This window comes from Carettochelys insculpta, chromosome 2, assembly GCF_033958435.1.
Source record: "Carettochelys insculpta isolate YL-2023 chromosome 2, ASM3395843v1, whole genome shotgun sequence".
NCBI classification, from domain to species: Eukaryota; Metazoa; Chordata; order Testudines; family Carettochelyidae; genus Carettochelys; species Carettochelys insculpta.
Genome location: NC_134138.1, coordinates 18108754 through 18124282, shown reverse-complemented (window position 1 = coordinate 18124282; position 15529 = coordinate 18108754). Strand labels below are relative to the sequence as shown.

At 44.3% G+C, this 15529-nt stretch overlaps 1 protein-coding gene across 2 annotated transcripts in view; it reads right to left on the bottom strand.

The window, feature by feature from the left end:
• The window catches only part of ZFAT (zinc finger and AT-hook domain containing), a 188457-nt gene that overhangs the window by 25196 nt on the left and 147732 nt on the right, over nt 1-15529 (bottom strand). For both annotated transcript variants that reach the window (XR_012644333.1, XM_074986624.1), the window contains exon 12: nt 1905-2043. Coding sequence is in view for 1 of the 2 variants with exons in the window: in XM_074986624.1 (XP_074842725.1) it covers nt 1905-2043 (139 nt within the window). In the remaining variant the exon portion in view is untranslated. The remainder of the gene's footprint in view (nt 1-1904; nt 2044-15529) is intronic.

Below are 15529 nucleotides of genomic sequence, written 5' to 3'. Positions count from 1 at the left end.
AGCCCACGCTGGAGAGTAGGGCTGTGGCTGGAGACTCTGCCTGCCGGAGCCCTGTAACAGCCCTGGGAAGCCTGGAGTTTCTGGGGAGCAGAAGAGGCTGGGGTTCCATGGTGCAGAAGCTGTGGACCTCCCTTGGTTCAGCTAATTATGTCATTCAGGACCTGTCAGGTCCCAAACATACCTGACTAGGGAGGTGCCGTACAGCAAAACCACTCCTGAGAAACAGAAGAGTTGCACTTATCTGCTTTAGCAGAGTTAGGGTATGGCCGTTGTGCAAAGTAAGAATTTGAGTTTCTAAATAATGAACTACATGATGGCTATCAAATGTAAATAATTAGATAACAGCAATGTTCAGCATTGGCCACTGCTTATGAAGAAAGATGTAGGACATTAATTGAATGAATGGCAACTTTTAAATTTAGAAAAATTGGCAACAAAACAGAATTATTTCATGCTATGAACATTGATGTATAACCTCAATTCTCTCGCCCCTGGATTTTGGCTTTCGTTCTCAGGGTTAATCTTTAATGTCAGACATTTCCTACTTTCTCCAATTTGTGGTTTGCTGTCCCATAGCAGGTTATACAATGCAACTCAACTGCAGCAGCAAGGAAGAGTCCAGGGTACTCAGTTTTCACTAGTATTAATTGGCCATCAAGGCCAACAAAGACCATTAAATTCCCCTTTGGAAACCAAGACAGTTGTCTGAGAACGGAACTGACTTCTATTTCAAGCATCACGAGTTCAGAATCCATTTGTACATGAAAATCAACCATATTTTTACCCCACTTGCTCAGAGGATGAGGGAGAAGTTTCTAAACCCAACAGCAGCACACTTGGGCTACGTCTACACGTGCCCCAAACTTCGAAATGGCCACGCAAATGGGCATTTCGAAGTTTACTAATGAAGCGCTGAAATGCATATTCAGCGCTTCATTAGCATGCGGGCAGCTGCGGCACTTCGAAATTGACGCGCCTCGCCGCCGTGCGTCTCGTCCAGACAGGGCTCCTTTTCGAAAGGACCCCGCCTACTTCGAAGTCCCCTTATTCCCATGAGCTGATGGGAATAAGGGGACTTCGCAGGAGGCGGCGTCTTTTCGAAAAGGAGCCCCGTCTGGACAAGACGCACAGCGGCGAGGCGCGTCAATTTCGAAGTGCCGCGGCCGCCCGCATGCTAATGAAGCGCTGAATATGCATTTCAGCTCTTCATTAGTAAACTTCGAAATGCCCATTTGCGTGGCCATTTCGAAGTTTGGGGCACGTGTAGACACGGCCTTGGTCATTAAAAGGGAAGCGATTCAAAGACATAAAGGGAAGTGAGGCACTTCAACTGAAAGTGAACCGAATGTGCCTTTGGAAATACTTCCACTAAATCCATGGGAGACAAATGGTTAAAAACCTGATTCAATGCTTTGAATATGTTTCCTTTAGGGTGAGGGTAAAGCACCCACCATACACAAGAATCTGCACATTTATGGTTCTTAGCTTGTTCCCTGGGGGATTCATTTGGTGCCACTTAGTCTCAGTTCTCCACTCACAATGAGCTCAATCTTTCAGAATTATCAGGAAAATTTATCAGCTGATTACTCATTTGAAAAGAGATGGAAAAGATTGGGATTGTTTACCTAAGAAAGGAAATGAATAAGAAGGGGCCTAATAAAAATATACAAAATGAGTGCCGTGGCGAAGGCAGAATGAGAACTATTCACCCTGTCTCATAACTTAAGAACAAGGAACAGTCAGTGAATTCACAATGTGGTTCTCAGAATCTAGAAAAGGAAATACTTTTTTCACACATGCAATTAAACTGTGCCATTCACAGCTCAACATTCACCTTCAAATCAACCTTTTTTCCAACAGTGGAAATAAACAGTCAGACATGCTGCTTTTAACTGGAAATTTACCTTGCTGGATAAGGGCTTCTGCAGCAAGTTCACCCGTACCTACATTAACATATTCTTCATTGGGATGTTTCCTGTTGTAATGCCTCTTCAGGGAACCAGATATATTGCAGGAATAATGGCAGTGTGCACAACGGAAAGGCTAGCAGAAAAAGGGAGAGTTACAATTGGTCACACAGTCTGCTTTCTGTAGAGATGTGTCCAAGCTGCAGTATTCAGACTCAACCTTCCCCAAAATTCAAGAGAGTTCACATTTGTTAGGGCACATATATGTTTGATTTATTACAGGAGCAAACCTTTCAAACCAACACACAAGTATGTTCTAGCTAACTCAGAGAAAGTGTGACATTATAGTAAGCGATTAAAAAAAGTATGTAGCCTCGCAACACTGTTTCACAAGTATAAACTCCTACACCATGCACTGCAGTAATTATTTCCCACAATTGGTAATTACAGATCTGATTATTCAAATTACTCCTCGAGCAATTCCATTTTTTTTGTAGGATTAGGGTCTCTGACTACTACTAGGCAATATATACCTTTGATTTGAAAGGGGAAAGAGGTAGAAGAGTAATTTGAGTCCAGTCCTGTAACTAAAATGTATTTTTATTCATAAAAACGGTATTTAGGTTTTGTTTTGGAAATGTCTATAAAATTACAAGCCTATTGTAAAACAGGTTGAAAGCATTAAGGAACTCACAATGTAGGCAATAAGCATTTTTAGTATTATTAAAATGTACAGCAATGAAATGAATGCTCTGAAAATTCAGTGGCATATTTCTTAAGTATAAATTTAATATATTCTGCCCTGTAATACTTTGCACCTCATTTCTGTTCATCTCTAGATGGGGGGAGATGTCTGAGCTGCTACTGCAGTCCTAATTCACAGGGAGATTCCTGAATGTCAGCTAAATAGTACACTAACCAGTTGAGAAAGGCTAACAGCTTCCAGAGAAGTGAAAAACGGTGGCTTTGGAATAAGTTTTTATAGCGGGGGTGCTGAAAGCCATTGCACACAGATGTAAGTCTTTTATATGATGGAAATCATTTAAAAACACTGGTACAAAACAGCCATATACCAAGGTCTACATGAAATTTTTGCCAGTGTAGAAATGGCTGTTAGGGGACCAATTCTTTCCAACATTTCTACCGGCAAAAGCCCTACCACAGATCCAGTTACATTAGCATAGGAGTTCTTTTGCCATAACAGGCTATATTGCTTGCTGAATCTTCATACGGAGTACTGGCCAAAAGAAACCCCCAAAAAATACAAAGAGGGATTTGCTGGTACACTGCTCTAGCAACACTTTCAAATGTACATTAGGTCTCAGTGGGGTGAGGATCTCGCCTTCTGTACCTTGTTTTCCCATCTATAAAATGAAGACATTACTACTTAATAGTGGTTTTGTGAGGCTAAACTAATTAATGTTTGCAACTAATTAATGTTTGCTCTGAAGTCTAATGAAGATGAGTCTAGAAATGTTGTATTCCCATAGTGCTTTATGCAAGGGAGAAAGCATTAGGCCCAAAGCTCTAGAAAATTCACTAGATACTTTTTTTTTTGCCTGCAGTACACCTGCACTTCCAATTGGATGCAGTATTCTTCTCTTCACATGGGTAACTATAGTGTAGAACTGCTGTGCTTTTACCTATATCAGAGATATGCTGTGAGGCTTAATTCTTGTAAAGGGTCTTCAAAACCTGTAGAAGGGACTGTTTGGGCAGCAGGCCATTGGCAGGGCCTCCCTCTCCAGTCTCTATTTTAAGTCAATGTATCTTGAAGAGAGTTCAGTTGGGTCAATCTCCTTTTAAGAAATCCCCTAGTTCTGCCCATCTAAGGGACAACCATAGAGGACTCTGGGGTGGATGGGAGATGTAGGTTTTCCTTATTCAGCAAGACCTGACCCAAACCCTTGAAAGCATGGTAACACACCCAGACATAGGTTCAACCCATCTCCTGCTCACCTTACCTTGGGACACTTCCTACCATACTGGATGTCTCAGTGTGGTGCATGGCTGCTGTTTTGGTATAATCCTTTGCTCAAACCCCTGAATCTGAGAATGAATGAAACTAACTCTCTGGTGCCTCTGCACGTGGTTCTTCCTACCTTTAGGATGATGTTAAAAAGTAGAGGGAAAGACTCATACTGGATCACTTCAGTAAGAGCTTCTTCTACTGTTGCAGAGCAGTGCTTGTCCAGGAAATGGCTTCTCTCCTCCTCCCTACCTGAATTTCTGGAGCTCACTTTATACTGCTTCTTTCCTTAGGAGCATATTCAGCAGTGACTGAGAAGTGGAGCTTTCCTAGCTCAGTAATGCTCCAGTCTTTCCACCAACTTGGCTGTAGCAAGGGGCTTTGTAAACTAGGGATGTAATTGAGTATCTGGTTACACAACTAATCGATAAGCATCTCCCTCCCTCAGCCAAGTAGATAGGGAGTGATTGGCTCAGCCTCTATTTCTGCTTGCACAGGGATCAGGCAGTTTCCCCCACTGCCGCACTGCATTTAAAAGCCTGAGCCAGCAGATAGGCTGGATCAGCTTCTGTCCCTCCTCCCCACTTTGCATTTAAAATTTACATGCAAAGGAGCAGGGGAGGCATGGGGAGATGGGAACCCAAGCCCCATAGCGAGGACAGAACCTCAGCCAGGCTGCATGCCAGCTCAGCCTTTTAAAAGGAGAGCGGTAGAGTGTGGGGAGATTAGCTGAGTAATTGACAGAAATTTTGAGGGCTACTCAGTCATCAGACTACTCACTCTTTAACAACAGTATTATAAACCCCATTGCGGAGCCACAAAGGAAAGACTCTACAGACATACTTATTTGTCTCAGTGTTTAGCTATAGTACACTAAGTTATACAGCTAAATTTTTTACTTAGGCACCCAAATCCCTATTTATGTGCCAAACATTAGGCACATAATTTTGAAAATTAGAGCCATTATTTTTCATATGCTCACCCTGGCATTTAGCATTAACTATTAACTTTACATTTTTAGAAAGACAATATATGGGAAGGGTAGAAGGATGCCAGTAACAAACTCATTTCTATATTTTAGAGAGTGTGTCCGTCTGTCTGTGCCACTTTTATTCAAGAATTCCTCTTAACCTGTATGATCTATGATCATCAAATTTGGTATGCAACTTCCTCTTACCCTAATGTAAACCAAGGTGAGGGTTTGGTTGTACCTGGAAAGTGGGAAGTGACCTAAATGCCACAGTCTTCTGGAATAGGGGGCATGAAGAGGAGAGACAATATACAGACTCACCATGGGAGCAGTGACCACAGGAAACAGAGATTCTGCAAAGTGAACATTGGGGGCAACCACACCAAGAACACAGTGGCCACAGGGAGTCAGGGGTATCCATGCTGCTGGCCACTGGGAGGGTAAATGCCTCCCTAGTCCTTTGCCCTACCTTCCCACCCCACATCGAACCCTCCAGGGACCATCACCACCTCTACACACTGTGCCTAAGAACCCCATACTGCCCAGATTACCGCCTCCCATACTGGGGCCATGAACACTACCCCCCAGCTTCAAACAGTAGTTGGGCAATATGCCCAGCTGACCCTGGTCCCAGCTCCCAAATCACATTGCACCTCCTTTCCCCATTGGCTCAACCTGGGGATGGGCCCAGCACCATGGCCTGGCTCTAGCCTCAGGGCAAAGGCCAGGCAGCCAGCCGCAGCCCACACTGCCCCCAGCCCGAGGGACAGGTGGTGGGAGCTGGGATCTGTGGCTTGACATGGCCTCTCACCCCTGCATCTCCTAGAAGAAAGGCAAGTGGGGGTGGGAGCCACGGCCTGACCCAGCCTCCTTACACCCTCCCCCAGAAATAGGCAGCAGGGTGGGAACTGCAGCCTGACCTAGCCCTTCCAACCCAGGGCCAGGCAGGGAGGAGGGCAGGAGTCACAGCCTGACCCAGCCCCCCAACTCAGGGACAGGTGAGGGGGGCTGGAAGTCATGGCCCAAACCAGCCTCCCCTCTCCAAGGACAGTGGGGGGGGGGGTTGGGGGGAAGAGAGCTGGGGCCTGACTGGCAGGAAGCAGTACAACTGCTAGTATTACACATGTACATTTACAAAGTAGGTGGGGAAATTTCAGTAAACCTTGTAATAAAATAGAAACAGTATAATTGTATTGTATGCCTCATTTTTAAAGAGCTATTTAAACAAATGGCAACTTCTAAATGCATTCTCTCTATGGTAATATAGAATAAAAATATGGGGAGTTCAGATGATTTAGTGCGCTGCCGGAACTTTTAAAATTTTAAAATAAATCTTAAAACATTGAACTATATTAATGCTCAGGGGAGTTCTTCTAATAGGCATCAGCTCCAAATTTAGTATTTCACATGATTTTGAAAGGAAAACATATTAAAGTCTTTTTCCAATTGTAAAACAGCCAATCAGCTTCAAAAAGTTAATTAGTCATTGTATACTAATTAGCAATGGATGAAATCTATTTGATCTGCAACACAGTGGCAAAGAGAGAACAGAGCTTTCACCTGTATTTCTCTAGGTAATTAAAAAGAGCTTTCTCAGTAGCCTACTCTCTGCATTTAATCATTTCACTTGTATGTTTGCTGTGCTAATTATGCTAATTAGCCTGTCAAAAGTATTCTGAGTAACAACCAGCTCTTTAAATTTGGGGCAACTATTCCAAACTTGTCTAAGTGTAATCAATAGTATGGATAGAATGTGATGTCATCTTCTGAAACATGATAAGCAATTAGTTATAACAACTTACAGTATTCAGCTCAGTAGGGAATATGACAAGCCAGGTGTCTGAAGGGATGGGAGTGCAAGGAAGAAAGACATACACACAAATACACTCTATCAGCAGTAGGGAATTTTTCTGAAAACTTGCTGCTGTTGTCAGTCTTTGTAGCTTGTCAGTAGCTTCACCACTGTTTGCAATGCTAGGAACCCAAATACAGAAAGAACAGCATCTGCTCGCTGCAGGAGTTTCTGAAAACAACATTGATCTATCTCAGGGGTGGGGAGACAATCCATGAATTTTGTGAAGCTGTAAGAGCCAGATCTGGGGCCCTGGAAGGAGCAGGGTCTCAGGCAGATGGGGAGGAACTGGGGGCAAGAGAGAAATTCTGTGTGTTTATGTGACACAGATGTGTGTGTATGTGCATGTGAGGCGTAGAAACTGTGTGACACAGACTGGGACAGTGCATGTACAACAGCCATGTATATGTGTGTGTGTGTATGTGAAGAAGGGAGACAGCGTGTGGAACAGACATTGGGTGTGTTGCAGAGAAAGAGAGCATGTGTGTGTGCAACCCGGCTACTAGAGAAATCTTTGGAACATTGCCCTGACTCCTGGAGAAGCACTCGTCTTGGTCACCATTCATAGCTCCAGTGCGTCCTTCTTACTGACTCCTGCTCTGCAGAGATCAGGTACAGGGCCAGGGGACTTCCTGACATATCTGCACTTCCCCAGTCCTCCCCTCAACTCAAAGGATCCTGGGAGCAGCTCGGATGCAGGACATAGCAAGGAAGAGGGAATGAAGCTCAACTCATGCTAGGCAGGCCAAATCCAGCTTGCGGGTGGTATTTTGCCCATCCCTAGACTATCTGCTTTAGGCAAAATTTCATAACATCTTAACACCAGCAGTTGTACCACACTGTGGCTCCCAACACTGCAAACTCTGGTAGGATTGAGCTGGTATGATCAATGGTGGGAAATGTATTATTCTCTTGTTATAGAAAGGGCCAGATATAGATAAAAGTCTGCAGTGAATAATATGAATTCTTTTGACTGTGACAACAGACCAAGAAATCTCATTCCTTAAGAATCAGTATTGTGTGTGCATCTGAAAGCCTGTTTACCAGAGTTCAATGCCTCACTGACAAGGGATAAGTAAACTTAAACAAAATAATTCTAATCAACTGAGTATATGCGACTTGCATATTCTAAGAGACTGAACTGCCTAAAGGGTTACCATCAACTTATTATCTACTATATACTTGAGTTTGTGTGTGTGTGTCTCCCTGTCCGTGTGTTTGTCTGTCTGTCGCATTTGTTCAAGAACTCCTGCTAAATGGTGAGAGCTAAGACCACCAAATTGGGTACAGAGATTCCTCTTATAGTAACTTAAAGTATGATAAAGGTTTGGTTGTGCCAGGAAAATGGGATGTCCCTGCAATGGGGCTGCTTCCTATAAAGGCTTACAAAAATAAGAGACAATCACCAGGCGGCTGTCTGGGGGCACCCCCATCCCCTGTAACTGTCACAGCCTGGAGCTTCCCTCTTTCCACCCTCTTGGCGCTCTTTTAGTGAAGAATGAGGGAAAAGGCTGAAGCTCCCCCACTCCCCAAGTCACAAGGGAACATTGCTGGCTGTTCTGCAGCAGCATGGAGAGATATGTCTTATCTGGTCCCAACTTCTGCTGTGAGAGACAGCTGGGGTAATCTTCTCTCTCAGGGACAACCTGAAGAACCTGATCCCCTCGTTCCCAGCCTTGTCCCTAGTCCCGCTGCAGAGCAATGAAAAACAATAAAAACTAATTGAGTTAAGGACCAGACCAACACTGGGTAAATCTTCTAATATCTAAACCATGGTGTTCAACATACTAGTTACCTGTGCTTGCTGGGCTGGTTGAGTGTGGCTAGTTAGCTTGAACAATAAATATATTTTCAGAATGATGTGGCTAGTTCACTGTAGCAGTAGCCACTTCAGAACTGGTTGAACACCATGGGTCTAATATATAAAAAAAATGAATTAAAAGTAGTTTCTGGCACATTTGCACACAAGCCCCTTGCTAGTGATTTGAGTTTTACAATAGAAAAATGTGACTGTTTTAAAACCTTTTTGGTCTCCATTTGCTGTGTGAAAAATCTACATGGAAAACAGAAGAAACCAGCTACGGCTCTGCAACTGGATCCACACAATATCTTCTGTGAAGTAAAAGGGGTTGGGAATTTTTTTTGAACAGTCCTCTAGACATCAGTGAAAATATTCTGCTATTGTATAATTTCAATAAAAATTTATTTGGGGAAAAACGCAACAGGAAATAGTAATTAATATTGTTGTTCCTTTAGTCAAAAGGAGCATTAAGATCACAAAGCCACTTGAGAAGTATACCGCTAACATTAATTACAGAAAAAGTAACTACAGTAAACCCTTGATTTAAAGGACTAATGGGGGAGGGGTGTCTGTTAAACCCAAAGCTCCATTAAATACAAGGGTTTACTGCCCACCCACCCCGCCAGGCTCCCCTAGCCCCAGTTCCGGTACCCCCACCAAAAAAAAAAAACGCCCACAACTCACTGGTGCCAGAAGAGTCTACCATCCACTGCTGTGGCTAGAGTCACCAGAGACTGCTGCTGTGGTGGCTGGAGTGGCCCTGCCACATGGCTGGAAGAGCCCAGAGCTGTCTCACTATGCAGCTGGAGGAGCTACTGCTGACGTCAGAGCTGCCACACATGCCCTGCCTCTGGGAGGAGTGCATGGTGGCTCCAGCAGTGGTGATCCAGGCCACAGTGGAGGGTTCAGCTGCGGTGGACCATGGTGGTTAGAAGTAACAACCTCTCCAGCCACAGCAGTGGTGGCTCCAGTGGCTCTGGTAAATTGCCTTAGTTTTTTGCAGGGCTTGGGGTTGGGATTTAAGATTTTATGAGCACCAACGAAGTGGCCTTTGGGAACAACAGATGTCTGCCAGCAGTCCCCTATTGTTCCTGAAGTCCACTAAATTGGGGTCCATAAAGTCAAAGGTTTAGTGTACTCAGTATCACTCAGACTTTGAATACGAGGCTACACAGGGAGCCCAGGTAGTCTTCAAAATATGTAAATGGATGCTCTGACCAAACACTAATGTAACTGGCAGGGAAAATCCACTGTTTATTTTTCTTTTTAAAAAATCTCATAGTATGTTTTGTTCTGTGTGAACTGATGATGAAAAACAATAGGAACCTATATACTTTTATTTGCCTACATTTGATGCCTGAATGTATCCTACAATCATAAAACTGTCCAGCACTTAGGCACACTACACGACAGTAAATCAATCTGTACTAAAAGATTCACTGTGAAAACTTCAGAGAGGATATTCACAACTCATTGATTTTCTTGTTATTTTACTGGCAAGTACAATACTTCTTGAGTACGGAAGAAGGAGTGAATAGCCAAGCTTGATGTACGTGTCTTCTGAAATGTTGCAAATGTGCTGTAAAATTTCTTTAAAACGTACAAAATTACAGGTTGCATTGTGCTTTACAGGGCTGGTGGATGGGACTTGAATGAATTATACAACGTGAACACTACAAGAAGGGAGTCTGAGTGGTTTCTGTGGTGATCAAGGATGGGACAAACATATGCCCTAAAACAAGTGGGGGCTTGTATAGGACCTTTACACAGGTGGTGCTTAAAAATTTATTGGGAGGAGAGGGAGAGGAGGAGCCACTATGAAGATTAGTGCCTGGATACAGAGTAGACTCTCTAAGTGTTTGACAGAAGAAGCAGCAAAAGACAATGCACACCTTCCAGACTCATACCATCTCGAAAGACAGCCCCTTCTGGTGTGGCAGGAAGACCAGCAGAGGAACTGTAGGAAGTCATTAGGGAGCAGGTGCAACCCCAGTTGTTACAGAAGGTGGTGAGTCCCTTTGACACAATCAGTACAAGGAGCGACACTATGCAAAATATGCAACATGGGGGGCCCAACTGATGACTAGGCTAAGTTCCTGGTAACATTTGCGACTAGCCACATAAGAGGTAAAGAAATGTTGACTGTTCAGATTGTACCCTACCTCAAAAAGGAAGCTCAGACAGCTTACAACACCCTGAGCGAGGAATAGGCTCAGGAATAGGGCATTATGAAGACAGACAATTTAGAGTGGGTGAGGCTCTTTACTGAGAAGTACCAGCAAAAATTTTGGGTCACTAGATTGGCTTGAGGGACGCTGCCCAGGACATATGTGCAAAAGCTGCGAGTATAGGCTACCTGTCCTTCTAACTGTGGGTAAAAATATGAGCCTAGGGATAGTAGATCAATTTCTACAGAAGTACCTAGAGCATAATAGAGACTGGGTGAGGAGGCACCGCTCCAACTGCTGAAGGCTGCAATTAAGCTCTTTGAAGAGTTCCTAGAGGCCGATTTTCCCAGAAACGAGGTCTGGTTACCTAAGGGTCCAGAGCTCCAAGAAGAAAAGGGAGAAGGTAAAAGAACTTCCTTTATGAAACAAAGGAATAGTGCTCTGTCAGCATGGAAAGCTGGAAATGAAACAGGAATGCGCTAAGATGCAATGCAAGTTTGCAGAATTCTGCAGATGGATAGAACTATCGGGGCAGGATAAAAAGGAAATCACCCAGGCTACATCTACACGTGCACGCTACATCGAAATAAGCTATTTCGATGAATAGCGTCTACACGTCCTCCAGGGCTGGCAACCTACCTCAAAAAGGAAGCTCAGACAGCTTACAACACCCTGAGTGAGGAATAGGCTCAGGAATAGGGCATTATGAAGACAGACAATTTAGAGTGGGTGAGGCTCTTTACTGAGAAGTACCAGCAAAAATTTTGGGTCACTAGATTGGCTTGAGGGACGCTGCCCAGGACATATGTGCAAAAGCTGCGAGTATAGGCTACCTGTCCTTCTAACTGTGGGTAAAAATATGAGCCTAGGGATAGTAGATCAATTTCTACAGAAGTACCTAGAGCATAATAGAGACTGGGTGAGGAGGCACCGCTCCAACTGCTGAAGGCTGCAATTAAGCTCTTTGAAGAGTTCCTAGAGGCCAATTTTCCCAGAAACGAGGTCTGGTTACCTAAGGGTCCAGAGCTCCAAGAAGAAAAGGGAGAAGGTAAAAGAACTTCCTTTATGAAACAAAGGAATAGTGCTCTGTCAGCATGGAAAGCTGGAAATGAAACAGGAATGCGCTAAGATGCAATGCAAGTTTGCAGAATTCTGTAGATGGATAGAACTATCGGGGCAGGATAAAAAGGAAATCACCCAGGCTACGTCTACACGTGCACGCTACATCGAAATAAGCTATTTCGATGAATAGCGTCTACACGTCCTCCAGGGCTGGCAACGTCGACGTTGAACGGCGACGTTGGGGAGCACCACATCGAAATAGGCGCTGCGAGGGAACGTCTACACGCCAAAGTAGCACACATCGAAATAAGGGTGCCAGGAACAGCTGCAGACAGGGTCACAGGGCGGACTCAACAGCAAGCCGCTCCCTTAAAGGGCCCCTTCCAGACACACTTTCACTAAACAGCACAAGATACACAGAGCCGACAACTAGTTGCAGACCCTGTGCATGCAGCATGGATCCCCAGCTGCAGCAGCAGCAGCCAGAAGCCCTGGGCTAAGGGCTGCTGCACACGGTGACCATAGAGCCCCGCAGGGGCTGGAGAGAGAGCATCTCTCAACCCCTCAGCTGATGGCCGCCATGGCGGACCCCGCTATTTCGATGTTGTGGGACGCGGATCGTCTACACGTTCCCTACTTCAACGTTGAACGTCGAAGTAGGGCGCTATTCCCATCCCCTTATGGGGTTAGCGACTTCAACGTCTCGCCGCCTAACGTTGAAGTTAACTTCGAAATAGCGCCCAACACGTGTAGCCGTGACGGGCGCTATTTCGAAGTTGGCGCCACTACTTCGAGGTAGAGTGCATGTGTAGACGCAGCTCCAATGTCCAGTAAAGGTAGGAAGGAGACACCTAAGGGGGACTACTGACACATTGATATTGTCTTGGGATATTTACTGATCCAGGGGGCTTTATTGAAGCCCTACTGTAGTCTCTTGTGCGGGGGCAGAATGTATCGATTTGGGTAAAACAAGAGAAAATAAGGAAGAAGGCCCCGAATTAATAGAATCAGACCACGTAGACAAAAGATACAAGCCAGGAGAAATATAAAACCACTCCAGAGCAAGAAAGGGGAAAAGCTAGAACCAGGCTTGGGGAAGAAGAGCTCTCTGAGGTCATTCCCAGGAGGTGAATGGTCCTCAGAGCCTACACTGCAGGAATGGTGAGGAAGTTTGGAACCCAGCAGGTTAATTTGTGGGATTGTGAGAACCAGAGGCGCTAGGGAAGAAGAAGAACAAGAGACAACAACACATCCAACCTGAAGACAAGGGGGAAGAAGATAAAGAGAAAAAGTGTAGGATGAAAATTTCTGAGACAGGCCATGGTATTCTGCTAAAGACCCCCATTCGAATCCTAAAGTCTGGAGTAGGCCCATAATCTTGTAATACAGAAACACAGTTAGCATGAGTGGAAAGCCACCCCCATGATCCCCCCTCACCTCACTCCTCAGACCCAGGGAAGGTTGTCCCAACTCAGACAGGGCCTTGGAGTTTGGAGGGAGGGATAGTTGCCCCAGCAACCACATTCAAAGGAGAGGCCCTACATATGAAAACAGAGATATGGCTTTCCCTCATCTGCTATCCCAGGCAGGTACATGAAAACAAATGTGCAAGTGCTATATGCTGTTAATGGCTTTTGCTTTAATCATCTAGATAATGCACCCCTGGATATGCCAGTGTGAAGGCGCCATCATTACTCCTGTAGATGCATCATTAATCCAATCAGACAAATAGTTGCCATTAGATGTCTGCTTTAAGTAACTTGTTAAGGAAAACCACCTGTGCTAGAGATAAGGTGTTCTGTAAGCTATGGGCAGGGGTACTATGTAATCTTTTTAGACTACTGGCTTATTGTGTTCATTTCATCTTGCCGCTAAAACTTATCCAGGCTTGAATAACACCCATGTCATCGTTTCCTCCCCGACAGTCAGCATCCTATATAATCAATTATAACCTATTGTCTGATGGTGTTCACTGAGCCTAACAAGCAAAGTGACACTCTACCAGCACTGTGTGTGATAAACACTCTTGCTTGCTTCATACATGGTGTCCAGACTTTGTTCCAACTATAAGCCTGCTGGTTATGAATACTGTGAAAATCTGTGGGGTAAGACTGAATTATGGAGATAGCCTACATCCTTAAAACATGATTTCTGTGGATGGAAGACTGAATGACCCAGAAAGAGGACCCTACAAGACCACCCAAGGGGCAAACTAGAGTGTAAAGAGGCAAGTGCATCCTACAAGGAGGGAGGGAGTAAGGGGAAAAAAAGTTGGTAAGGCAGGTGGACGCTGATGATAGAATGCTAAGGCCTAATACATGGGTCAGCACTCTAATCTCTGTAGCCTCAATTAGTTTCCCTAGTGATGGTTGTTCAAGGAAATAGGGAGGAATTAACTTAAAAAACTCTGGGCCAGGGACTGTATTAACTTCTGCTTGAGACAGGCAGCAAGCATAATGTTGGTTCTTGATATAAATGATAAAAGGCATGTTACTTTAAAGAAGCAAAATAAGTCATTATGTACCAAACGATGACGAGTTAAAAAATATACCATATATACTCAATCATTAGCCTGTTCCTTTCTTTATAAGCTGGCCCCTTTCTCCCCCAAAAGTAATACTCAAAAATCTAAAATTGCCCTGACTCATGAATGAGCCAACCCCGTATTTCAGCCCATCAGGGCAAGCCACTGGGGCATTTTGTTTACCTGACATATCAGCAGTCACAGAGCCCTGCAGTTCCCAGTGTCTGTAAGTCATCGTTCCTGCCCAACTGGTAGCGGTTGGCACATCCCTCAGACCGCACTGCTTCCCACTGCACCCATTAGCCAGGAACAGCCACAGGAGTTAAGGGGATCTGGGCCTGCCGATGCGCCAGGTATTCACAACATCTGGGAGCTCCAGAAGCGTACCCTGACAAGCTGGAACCTAAAGTTTAGCAAACTGTTCATGAGCCAACCCTCACTCTGATTCACTTCTTCTTCTTTTTAATCAAGCAAAAGCAGCTTATGAACAAATGCATACAGTAACTTTTTTGTAGAATAGCTTAGAGGTTTACTCATTCTTTGAATATAGCAGCCTCTATATTCATGACACCATATTCTACCACACTAAAAGACACTTTAATATTTAGGATTAAATAAAATAATACTATGTTTTATTAATATGAACTGACAGCCAATCTAAGCACTTCACTGGTAGACTAACAAGTTTACTTCTGAGACACATTTTAGATCAGGGGTCAGCATGCGAGCTGATTTTCATCATCACATGAGGCAGGAGCTCTAGCCCCACCCCCTTCATCCCCATGCAGCTGGGAGCATGCTCAAAGCCATGTCACCTGTGGATTAACAAAAGACCAGCTAATGCTACCAACCAGGATCTAAGCCATAAAGCCCTGAATCTTCCCCTCCCAGAGCTCCACAGAAGCGGCTGCTGCTGGCGCTCCCACCTCCCTCACACAGCCCCGGGGAAGTGGCATTCATGAATAATTGAATTTGTGAATATTGCACTCACGAATATCATGACCTCACTGTATTACTGGCACTCAGACCGTACACAGAGGTCCAAAGGTCCTCAGAAAGGTTGCTGATACCTGCTTTAGATGGTCTGATAGACATTGTTTTAGATTTCATTTTCCCAATCCTATTTTGACAAGAAATAAATAATCTACTGTAGTAAACTTTTTCATATCTATTAACTCAGGACCAGGAGGTTGCCAGATATTCAAATATTCTGAATAATAGAGAGGTATACCTAGTAATGCATGAGTAAAGAAAAACAAGATATGATATTAAGAAG